The sequence below is a fragment of the Geotrypetes seraphini genome, chromosome 1, assembly GCF_902459505.1.
Source record: "Geotrypetes seraphini chromosome 1, aGeoSer1.1, whole genome shotgun sequence".
Classification (NCBI taxonomy): domain Eukaryota; kingdom Metazoa; phylum Chordata; class Amphibia; order Gymnophiona; family Dermophiidae; genus Geotrypetes; species Geotrypetes seraphini.
The window spans coordinates 353,280,129-353,292,619 of NC_047084.1; the positions used below are offsets into that span (position 1 = coordinate 353,280,129).

A 12,491-nucleotide genomic window follows, 5' to 3' on the forward strand; every position below is an offset into this window, starting at 1 on the left:
TCCCCACATTTCCGCCACCCCTCTCCCCAGCTTCTCCTCTGGGTTTTCTAGCCCTACCGGTCTCCTCCTGGGCTATCATCCCTTGAGGCTCTGTTTGATCCCCCTCGCCTTGTGGCACCCCTATATTGCCCTCAGTTTTTGCCCTCGTGCCACCCAGTCCCCCTGTGTCTCTATGCCCCTTAGTCTCCTCCCAGCAAGCTCCCTTTACCTGGTGTTTCCCTCGCTGTCTGATCATAAGATTCACCGGTCTCTCTACTTCCTCCTTGCAGTCAGCCCGTTCAGCATCTGTTCTGGATACTGTTGTCCAAAGCGTCAACATCAGATCAGCTGTCGGCTTTCCCCCTCTCCTCAGTTTAAAGCCCTCTCGATCTCCTTCCTCACATTTGCTGCCAGTAGTCTAGTTCCCGCTGTGCTCAGGTGCAGGCCGTCTCGCCGGTAGAGCTTGCTCTTTCCCCAGAAGGACGTCCAGTTCCTCACAAAGTGGAAGCCCTCCTCCTGGCACCATCTCCTCAACCATGCGTTCACAGCCTGGAGGTCTGCCTGCCTCTTTGCATCTGCTCTCGGTACAGGCAGGATCTCTGAGAATGCTATCCTCCGGGTACTCCGCTTCAGCTTCCGTCCCAGGGCCCTGAACTGGTCAGTCAGTGTGGCCATGCTGAAGTTCCTCCGGCTCACATCATTCGTTCCGATGTGGATTATCACCGCAGTCTCCTCTGTCTCTACTCCGTCCAGGATCCTCTCGATCCTTTCAGTGACATCTCGTGTCTTGGCCCCTGGGAGACAAGTCACTAGCCGGTCCTCCCTTCCTCCAGCTATGTGACTATCTACCTCTCTCAAGATCGAGTCTCCCACTACAATAGCAGACTTCCCTTTCCTCAGCAACCTCCTCTGTCTCAGGTCTGTGTCCTCAGTGTAATGTGGTGTCTCTCCCTCGGGGTCCCGGTGGGTCACGGTCTCCTCCTCTTGCGTGATTCCTCCGCTGGGTCCTTCCCCGGTGTCGCCTTGTGGATCCTGGGTCTCGTCTGCCGATATATGTCTGTGCAGCTGATGGTCCTGTTCCTCCACCTTCCTCCTATAGGCCTCCTCGATGAATCACTCGAGGTCCCTCACCTGGTCCACCATGGGGTCTGCTCCGTCTGTGTCCTTGGTTGACCAGTTCGTCTCCTCTGTGTTGCTCAGTCCTTCCAGTCCCTCGAGTTCCTGGACCTTGACCCTCAATCTGCCGACCTCCATCCTCAGGCTTTCCAGTTCCTGACACCGACTGCATATGTACTCGCGCCTTCCCAAGGGGAGGTAGTCGTACATATTACACTCTGTGCAGTATACTGGAAAGTACCTCTGGGTTCCTGGGTCCTCCATTGCTCTCGTGAAGTGCTGGTGTGCTCCTGCTGTGGGTAAGAGAGAGAAAATAGAAAAGGAGAAAAGAGAAAAGTGAATTACTTGGCGTTTCTGGTTTCCTCGCAAGGCTCCTTCGCAAAGGCGCTCTCGCTAAGGCGAGCGCCTTTGCCGCTCGCCTTCGCCGCACGCCGAACGGCCGCGCGCCATTGGCTCGCCCCCTTTTAAGGGGGAGTCTGGGCTTGCCGACGCTGCTGTGACGCTGGGGGGTGGGCGGAGCTTCCTCTCGCCGCTACCCCACGCTGTCCTCCTGCCTTCCGACCTGCCTGCCCTCGCCCACGCTGCTCCTCTCTCCTCTCCGCTCGCCTCCCGGTGCCTACAACCACCCGCACCAGCTAGCTACAGAAAGAAAAAAAGAAGAAACGAAGCTTCCCAGGCTCAGCCTTTTCCTCCCTTTTAAGGGGGAGTCTGGGCTTGCCGACGCTGCTGTGACGCTGGGGGGTGGGCGGAGCTTCCTCTCGCCGCTACCCCACGCTGTCCTCCTGCCTTCCGACCTGCCTGCCCTCGCCCACGCTGCTCCTCTCTCCTCTCCGCTCGCCTCCCGGTGCCTACAACCACCAGCACCAGCTAGCTACAGAAAGAAAAAAAGAAGAAACGAAGCTTCCCAGGCTCAGCCTTTTCCTCCCTTTTAAGGGGGAGTCTGGGCTTGCCGACGCTGCTGTGACGCTGGGGGGTGGGCGGAGCTTCCTCTCGCCGCTACCCCACGCTGTCCTCCTGCCTTCCAACCTGCCTGCCCTCGCCCACGCTGCTCCTCTCTCCTCTCCGCTCGCCTCCCGGTGCCTACAACCACCCGCACCAGCTAGCTACAGAAAGAAAAAAAGAAAAAAAGAAGAAACGAAGTAATAATTTTTGAAATCACCAAGGAATGTATTAATATATTCAGAGATGAAGGTTCTAAGAATTTTGAAACAGAGCGTATTTGACGTAGTCTGAAAAATGTAGATTTAATAACACTTCTAATATGCTCATGAAATGAGAGCTTTTGATCGAAAATTACTCCTAAGATTTTTTTTTAAAATTTAAATTTATTAATTTTTCAAACTCATACACAAGATAACCTCTTGCTACAGAAAATCAGAGCATTAATATTAAGAATACAGATAAATTTTTCCACAAGTTCAAAGGAAATTTTCAAATTTTAAACATCAAGTTCAATTTACCAAAGTATTCCTTTTAGAATTGAAAACATATAAGGCTCCTTTTACAAAGGTATGCTAGCGTTTTTAGTGCATGCACCGGATTAGCGCGTTAAGGCCCTAACATACCTATGTAAAAGGAGCCCATAATTTATCAAATGGCAAATTCAATAAATTACTTGAGTTGGAAATTAAATCTTAAATATAATTTTAAGCTCTTATTTGACCTCAATAAATTTAGAGAAACATAAAAGAAAAAGATAAGGAGCTCTAAATTAAACATCATTATTAAAAGGAAAAGGCATAACGTGGTTACAAAACCAGGCCATTTTCTTCTAATGCAGCCTATGTTGTTTTCCAGGAAGCTGCGAAGTTGTTCCGGTACAAAGAATATATATTTAATACCAATATATCGAACAATACATTTACATGGATAACTTAACAAAAATGTGGCACCCATTTTCCTTATTTCTTGAACAGTAGTGGCTCGTGGCCAGTAGGGGGTGATGTTTATGGGACGGTAATGGAATGGATATCAGAACATGATAGTGCAGTATTTTGTGGAGCTGTTACAGAGAACATAAGAACATAAGAAGTTGCCTCCGCTGAGGCAGACCAGAGGTCCATCTCGCCCAGCGGTCCGCTCCTGCGGCGGCCCATCAGGCCCATTGCCTGAGTAGTGGTCCCTGACTAACTCTATAACCTATCTCTACTCCTATCCCTATACTTACCTCTACTCCTATCCCTATAACCTACCTCTATACCTATCTATACCCCTCAATCCCTTTGTCTTCTAGGAACCTATCCAAACCTTCTTTGAAGCCCTGTAACATGCTCCTGTCTACCACATCCTCTGGAAGCGCGTTCCATGTATCCACCACCCTCTGAGTGAAAAAGAACTTCCTAGCGTTTGTTCTAAACCTGTCCCCTTTCAATTTCTCCGAGTGCCCCCTTGTACTTGTGGTTCCCCATAATTTGAAAAATCTGTCCCTGTTTACTTTTTCTAAGCCCTTCAAGATCTTGAAGGTTTCTATCATGTCTCCTCTAAGTCTCCGCTTCTCCAGGGAGAAAAGCCCTAACTGTTTCAATCTGTTAGTATATGGGAGATTTTCCATACCCTTTATCAGTTTAGTTGCTCTTCTCTGGACTCCCTCAAGTACTGCCTTGTCCTTCATGAGGTACGGTGACCAGTACTGGACACAGTACTCCAGATGCGGCCGAACCATTGCACGATACAGTGGCAGGATGATTTCCTTCGTCCTGGTCGTGATACCCTTCTTAATGATACCCAACATTTTGTTTGCTTTCCTTGAGGCTGTGGCGCACTGCGCCAACGCCTTCAGTGTTGTGTTTACCATCACTCCCAGGTCTCTTTCAAGGTTACTGACCCCTAGTAGTGATCCCCTCATTTTGTAAGTGAACATCGGGTTCTTTTTCCCCACATGCATGACCTTGCATTTCCCTATGTTGAAGCTCATTTGCCATTTTTTGGCCCACTCTTCCAGTGTCGTTAGATCCTTTTGGAGATCTTCGCAGTCTTCCGTGGTTTTAACCCTGCTGTATAGTTTGGTGTCATCTGCAAATTTAATGACCTCACATTTTGTTCCCGCTTCTAGGTCGTTTATGTAGATATTGAACAGGAGTGGTCCCAGCACCGACCCCTGCGGAACTCCGCTCGTGACCCATTTACAGTCTGAGTAATGGCCCTTTACACCAACCCTCTGCTTCCTATTCGCCAACCAGTTTTTGATCCATCGGTGGACCTCCCCTTGCACCCCGTGGTTCCATATCTTCTTAAGCAGTCTCTCATGTGGTATCTTGTCGAAGGCTTTTTGGAAGTCAAGGTAAATGATGTCTATAGATTCCCCTTTATCCACCTGGCTGTTTACCCCCTCAAAGAAGTACAATAAGTTTGTGAGGCATGACCTACCCTTGCAGAAGCCATGCTGACTCGACTTTAGCTGTATCCTAGATTACTGCAACAGCCTCTACCTACCATGCCCAAACAACATGATAAAACAACTACAGACTGTTCAGAACACAGCCATCAGACTCATCTACTCACTTAGAAAATTTGACCACATCACCCCCGCCTATGTAGACTCTCACTGGCTTCCAATAAAAGCAAGAACTCAATTCAAATTCTACTGTCTTCTATTTAAAGTAACCCATGGTACTGCCCCCAGTTACCTAAACAACCGCCTATACTACTACCGCACACCCAGAATAAGGAGAACTCAGAACCTATTCACCTTCCCTCCTCACAATGGTACCCGACGCAAGAAACTATACGACAACCTTCTAGCGACACAGGCAGCGAAAATTGACCCTACCATCACCAAACTGATGATCAAAACAACAGACTTTAAAGTGTTTCGAAGAGAAATCAAAACCTTTCTATTCAAAAAACACTTCCCTACTTACTAATCTCCTCCCTACTCGCACATGCTTTCTCCCCCGTGAATAACACATTAGTTAACCCCTCGAATCATACCTACCAATATATATTCAGATCCTAAATAAGCGACCACCTTCTTTATCCAATAAACTTCTTCCTTCAATGTTAGATAATTTTCTTATGTTACCTGAATATATTGTTATTCTCCAATGTAATCTGTAATTTACTTGAATCTTTGCTAGGTAATTCTCTCGGAAAAATCCAGATATCTTCTAAGTTGTAACTCTCTACTGTATCATGTAACTCACACGAATCTGTGTTTTGTAATTCTCTCAGAAATGTCCAGATCTCTTCTAATTTGTAATCCGCTTAGAACCGCAAGGCACATGCGGAATAGAAATCACTTATGTAATGTAATGTAAGCTGTCCATTGTTTTCGATGTGTTCACAGATGATGTCCTTAATCAGCGCTTCCATCATCTTTCCCGAGACTGAGGTCAAGCTCACCGGCCTGTAGTTTCCTGGGTCACCCCTTGAACCCTTCTTGAAGATGGGCGTGACATTTGCTATTTTCCAGTCCTCCGGGATCTCTCCGGTTTTCAAGGATAGGTTGCATATTTGTCGAAGTGGCTCTGCTATTTCGTTCCTTAGTTCCTTGAGTACCCTTGGGTGAATGCCGTCCGGACATGGCGATTTGTCGCTCTTTAGTCTATCTGCCTGAGGACATCCTCTTGGCTTACCTCTAATTTGACCAGTTATCATCTTGGTCTCCATTTACGATCTCCTCGGGTTCCGGAATGTTGGCTGTATCTTCCCTCGTGAAGACTGACGTGAAGAACTCATTTAACTTGTCAGCTATCTCTTTTTCTTCTTTTACCACTCCTTTTCTGTCTCCATCATCCAAGAGTCCCACTTCCTCCCTTGCCGGTTGCTTCCCCTTAATGTACCTGAAGAACGATTTAAAGTTTGTTGCTTCCCCCGCCAGTCTCTCTTCGTATTCTCTTTTTGCTTTTCTAACCACTCGGTGACACTCCCTTTGGTGTTCTTTGTGCTCCTTTTGGTTTTCCTTTGTTTGGTCTTTTTCCATTTTTTGAACAATGCTTTCTTGTCACTTATCGCCTTCTTCACTCTCTTCTGTTCCCATCCCTTTCCCTCCTCCCCTCCCAGCAGCATCTCTCCTTCTAACTCTCTCCAAGTCCAGTAACAGCTCTCCCTTTATCCAGCAGCTTCCCTGCCTCCTACAGTGGCTTTCTCCCCTTCCAGCAGCTCTCAGTACTTGCCTGCAGGAAGTTGCTGGTAAATAATTGCCCTGGCAAGTAGGAGAGCTGGTGGCAGGGGAGGAAGTCACTGTGAAGGCTCCCCAGGATCTTGCTCGCACACGCTGACCATCTCCCTCCACCTGCACCTGTATCTGCAGCTCTCTCCATTCTACTTGTAACTTCCCCGCGGCCCTCTTCAGCAACTCGGCAGGGGCGGCGATCAAGACAGGCTGCCGACATCGGGACCTTCACTCTCTGAGTCCTGCCTATTTTGTTTCAACTTCCTGTTTCCGAACAGGCGAGATTCAGAGAGGGAAGGCCCTGACGTCGGCAGCCTGTCTTAATCGCCTGAAGCTGGGAGGAACATTAGTGAGCAGGAATCGCAGTCGGCAGGAAATTTAACTGCTGACTTGATCTCGCCGGCCCTGCACAGACCGGCAGAAATTTTATGCGGACCGGCGGTATCAAAAGCTGATGAAAGATCAAGGGAAATTAGAAGAACAGATTTATGGTGATCCAAATGGTAATGAATAGAGGTTGACATGCCTATAAGGGAGTGTTGGTATCTCTTGGACTGAATGCAGCTGAACTTCACCTCTCTCAACCAATGAGACTTATTTTTGAAGCCTCCAGGAAACCAGCCACTCAACAATGTTATCAGCAGATGTGGACTCGTTTCTCTTCCTGGTGTCTTCATCATCATGATCCGCAATCCATTTCAGATTCACTGGTCTTGAATTATCTTCTTCATTTGTCAGAGTCAGGACTCAAGTCTACATCCATTCGAGTCCATCACTTTTAGACCTAGCTTTATATGTAAAACATTTTCAATTACCCTCCTGATGTTTTTCCTTAAATGTTCTACTTTCTTTACCAATTGTAGTTCATTCCTTTTTCCTTATGTATCACTAATTAATTGTGTACATCGATTGTATGTTTACCTGTATAAATTGTTTTATTTTGTCCCCACCCCCCAAAAAAAAACCCTTTTATTATTATACACATTGAAAATATTTGATATTGCGTTTATATCAAAATTTTAATAAACTTGAAACTTTTCACCACCCAGTGGAGGGTAAACCTCTCACTGATCATCTCTTGGTCTCCAGATTTATGAAAGGACTTTTCAATGTGAAACCACCTCTCAAGCTTCCTCAAGTAGTCTGGGACCGCAATGTAGTTCTTGCTAAGTTGATGAAGCCTCCATTTGAACCAATGTCTAAGGCTCATTTCAAGTATCTTACCTAGAAAGTTGTTTTCCTTATTTTACTTACTTCTGCCAGAAGAGTCAGTGAGCTTCAAGCATTAGTGGCAGACCCCCCACCTTTCACTGTGTTCCATCGTGACAAAGTAGTCCTTCACACACATCCAAAGTTTCTGCCGAAGGTTGTTACTGAATTTCATCTCAATCAATCAATCAATCAATTGTGCTTCCAATATTCTTCCCTAAGCCTCATTCTCACTCAGGAGAAACAGCTCTTCATACTCTGGATTGCAAGCCGAGATTTGGCCTATTATCTCGACAGAACAAAGTCACATAGATCATCTCCTCAACTTTTCATCTCCTATGATCCTAACAAGTTGGGGCATCCTGTTTCCAAGAGAACAATTTCCAACTGGTTAGCTTCCTATTATGCTCAGGCTGGATTGCAACTGGAGAGTTGTGTCACAGCCCATAAAGTTAGAGCTATGACAGCTTCAGCAGCTTTCCTACGATCTACCCATATTGAGGAACTATGTAAAGCTGCCACCTGGTCCTCAGTTCACACATTCACCTCACATTATTACAAAATTTATTTTCCTAAAGGCCAACACTCCCACCATCCCATTCTGGTTAGCTTGGAAGTCACTCACATGTGAAAATATGCTGCCTGCTTGTCCTGGGATAAAGCGCAGTTACTTACCATAACAGGTGTTATCCAGGGACAGCAGGCAGATATTCTCACAACCCATCCTCCTCCCCGGGTTGGCTTCTTAGCTGACATACTAAACTGAGGGACCGCGCACCTACGTCAGGCAGGAAGGAACTCGCACATGCGCAATGCGGGCTATCGCATTTCTGAAAGTCTTAAAGTGGCGATGCACTTTTAAAGTGCCATACCGGGGCTCCGTTAATGACATCACCTACATGTGAGAATATCTGCCTGCTGTCCCTGGATAACACCTGTTACAGTAAGTAACTGTGCTTTTTACTACTTGGGATCTAGCTAAGTACTTGGGACCTGGATTGGCCACTTTTGGAAACAGGCTACTGGGCTTGATGGACCTTCTGTCTGTCCCAGTATGGCAATTCTTATGTTATTAATAAATGTTCATCGATATATCTTCAGACCACAAAAAGAAATCTGATGAAGCATTCTTTCTTATTTTTGTAAGCAATGAATTTATTTTCCCTTCTCTCAGTGGATTTGAAAGTTCTCAGGATATGGTTATGCAAATTTTTCAGAGCATGCTGATTCCTTATTTCTGTTACCACTTAGTTCTCGATGAATTGAACCATTATAGAGTAGGGAATTGAAATATATTGTTAAAAGGATGACAATCTTCCAACCCAAGTGAATTTAGAATTTGTGTCCATATAAATAATTTTATACAATGCACAACTGTAAATATTAAAAATGTGTATTTTTTTCAAATATCTGCTTTATTTATATATATTAGGGAGCTCTTCCACTTCTACTGCATCTAGTCGTACTCCTTCACCAGCATTTGAGGATTGGAAAGCTAGATGTAAATCTCCTATACCCAGAGTGATCCCTACAGCAGATGATTGCAATGTAGTACCTAGGAAGGTAGAGAAACTTGCATACTCTGCTTGTCCACGTGAATTGCCTATCCATAAAGGTAAATATAACACAGGGCCTGTGGCCTTATGTAATTGCTTTGAACTATCTTTAATATAAGTTAGCTATTATAGAAAACGTACTATGGACTATAAAACATAGTAACATAGTAACATATTAACATACAAAGTAACATAGTAGATGACGGCAGATAAAGACCCGAATGGTCCATCCAGTCTGCCCAACCTGATTCAATTTAATTTTTATTTTATTTTATTTTATTTTTTTATTTTTCTTCTTAGCTATTTCTGGGCAAGAATCCAACTGTGCTTGGGTTCCAACTGCCAAAATCTCTGTTAAGAATTACTCCAGCCCATCTACACCCTCCCAGCCATTGAAGCCCTGCCCTGCCCATCCTCCACCAAACGGCCATACACAGACACAGACCGTGCAAGTCTGCCCAGTAACTGGCCTAGTTCAATATTTAATATTATTTTCTGATTCTAAATCTTCTGTGTTCATCCCACGCTTCTTTGAATTCAGTCACAGTTTTACTCTCCACCACCTCTCTCGGGAGCGCATTCCAGGCATCCACTACCCTCTCCGTAAAGTAGAATTTCCTAACATTGCCCCTGAATCTACCACCCCTCAACCTCAAATTATGTCCTCTGGTTTTACCATTTTCCTTTCTCTGGAAAAGATTTTGTTCTACGTTAATACCCTTCAAGTATTTGAACATCTGAATCATATCTCCCCTGTCTCTCCTTTCCTCTAGGGCAGTGTTTTTCAACCTTTTTTGGGCAAAGGCACACTTTTTTCATGAAAAAAATCACGAGGCACACCACCATTAGAAAATGTTAAAAAATTTAACTCTCTGCCTATATTGACTATATATAAAGTAATTCTCTTGAATAGGAATCAAATAAACACAAAGAAAGTATTTTATAATTACTTTATTATGAAATAAAAATTATAAAAATTATAAAATACTTTATTCAGTGCGAAACCTGGGCCTGTTTGGCTGAACACAAAGCTGATATTCTGGCTGGAATGGAAGAAAGACACACACGTAGCTCTTCGTCAACAGCTCTCAGTCTCTCTCTGTATTTGGTTTTTATAGCATACAAAAATAGACAAATATACCCTCCATCCTTTTTATTAAACCACAATAGCAGTTTTTAGCGCAGGGAGCTGCGCTGAATGCCCAGCACTGCTCTTGACGCTCATAGGCTCCCTGCGCTAAAAACCACTATTGCGGTTTAGTAAAAGGTGACCATATTGTAAAATATAGACAGCAGATATAAATTCAGAACTGTGCATAGTAAGTGAAGGGAAGTTTTCATCTCTGGGAATTTACCCAGTTAACTATTAAGTTATTTGGGCAAATTCCTTTGAAAACTGTGGTAATACTGCCTCCACTTTGCTAAATTTAAAATAAAATAATTTTTCCTACCTTGTCTGGTGATTTCTGGTTGCACTTTCTTCTTCTGACTGTGCATCCAATCTTTCTTCCCTTCTATCAGCCTGTATGCTTTCTCTCCTCCACACCTCATTCCCTCCCCCAACTTTTTCTTCCTCTCTCCCTGACCTTTCTTTCTTTTTTTCTGTTTCTCTTCTTTCCTTCTGTTTCCCTGCCTGCCCCCTTTCTTTCTTTCTCCCAGCCTCCTGTCCAGCAGTAACTCTCTTCCCTTCCTCCCCTCCCAGCAGCATCTCTCCGTCTCCCTCTCCAGTAGCAGCTGTCCCTTTTTTTTCCTTGCCCAGCAGCTTCCCAGATTCATTTCCCTCCTCCCCTCCCAGAAGCATCTCTCCTTCTTCTCCCTCTCCAGTAGCAGCTGTCCCTTTTTTTATCTTGCCCAGCAGCTTCCCAGATTCCTTTCCCTCCTACCCTCCCAGAAGCATCTCTCCGTCTCCTTCTCCCTCTCCAGTAGCAGCTGTCCCTTTTTTTCCTAGCCCAGCAGCTTCCCAGATTCCTTTCCCTCCTCCCCTCCCAGAAGCATCTCTCCTTCTTCTCCTTATCCAGTAGCAGCTGTCCCTTTTTTTCCTTGCCCAGCAGCTTCCCAGATTCCTTTCCCTCCTCCCCTCCCAGATGCATCTCTCCTTCTCCCTCTCCAGTAGCAGCTGTCCCTTTTTTTTCCTGGCCCAGCAGCTTCCCAGATTCCTTTCCCTCCTCCCCTCCCAGAAGCATCTCTCCTTCTTCTCCCTCTCCAGTAGCAGCTGTCCCTTTTTTTTATCTTGCCCAGCAGCTTCCCAGATTCCTTTCCCTCCTCCCCTCCCAGATGCATCTCTCCTTCTCCTTCTCCCTCTCCAGTAGCAGCTGTCCCTTTTTTCCCCTGCCCAGCAGCTTCCCAGACTGATAGTGGTTTTCTCCCCTCCCAGCAGCTCTTCTTACTTCCCAGCGCAGCGATTCACGAAGGCAGCCTCGGGTCCTTTGTTGGGTCGCGCCGCCTCTGAGGAAAGAGGAAGTTGCATCATCAGAGGCAGCCGCGACTCAGCAAAAGCCCCGAGGCTGCCTTCGTGAATCGCTGCGCTGGGAAGTAAAGGAGAGCTGCAGAGAGGGGAGAAAGCCACTGTCGGAGGCTCCCCAAGATCTCTCCGGCCCAGCGCACGCTTCCGATGCTGATCTTGCCGGTCCTGCGCGGACCGGCAGGAAGTTCAAATGAGTCAATCTTGCCGGTCCTGCGCGGACCGGCAAAAATTTCCTGCGGACCGGCGGTTGAAGAACTGTGGATTAGATCGCCAAGACAAAGTGAGTCCTGGGTGATCGACTCACTTTGCCTTGGCGAGCTACTGGCGCCCCTGCCTCGGGCCCCCTGTAAGCTCCGGGCCCGGCGGCCCTGCGGCACACCAGGCAACATCTCGCGGCACACTAGTGTGCCGCGGAACAGCGGTTGAAAAACACTGCTCTAGGGTATACATATTCAGGGCTTCCAGTCTCTCCTCATAAGTCTTCTGGCGCAAGCTTCCTATCATTTTCGTCGCCCTCCTCTGGACCGCCTCAAGTCTTCTTACGTCTTTCGCCAGATACGGTCTCCAAAACTGAACACAATACTCCAAGTGGGGCCTCACCAATGACCTGTACAGGGGCATCAACACCTTCTTCCTTCTACTGACCACGCTTCTCTTTATACAGCCCAGCATCCTTCTGGCAGCAGCCACTGCCTTGTCACACTGTTTTTTCTCCTTTAGATCTTCGGACACTATCACCCCAAGGTCCCTCTCCCCATCCGTGCATATCAGCTTCTCTCCTCCCAGCATATACGGTTCCTTCCTATTATTAATCCCCAAATGCATTTCTTTGCATTGAATTTTAGTTGCCAGGCATTAGACCATTCCTCTAACTTTTGCAGATCCTTTTTCATATTTTCCACTCCCTCTTCGGTGTCTACTCTGTTACAAATCTTGGTATCATCTGCAAAAAGGCACACCTTTCCTTCTAACCCTTCAGCAATGTCACTCACATACATATTGAACAGGATTGGCCCCAGCACCGAACCCTGAGGGACTCCACTAGTCACCTTTC

The 12,491-nt window shown here is 46.2% G+C and overlaps 1 protein-coding gene across 22 annotated transcripts in view; it reads left to right on the top strand.

Moving 5' to 3' along the window:
* Positions 1-12,491, top strand: part of CCDC158 (coiled-coil domain containing 158) — a 1,147,529-nt gene that overhangs the window by 1,082,125 nt on the left and 52,913 nt on the right. For 19 of the 22 annotated variants that reach the window (XM_033914104.1, XM_033914130.1, XM_033914150.1 and 16 more), the window contains one exon: positions 8,850-9,032. The exons of 2 other annotated variants lie outside the window; for them this stretch is intronic. In XM_033914104.1, coding sequence (XP_033769995.1) covers positions 8,850-9,032 — 183 coding nt within the window. Of the gene's footprint in view, positions 1-8,849; positions 9,033-12,491 lie in introns of those variants that run through there. One more of the 22 variants, XR_004536447.1, reaches the window with a different exon arrangement.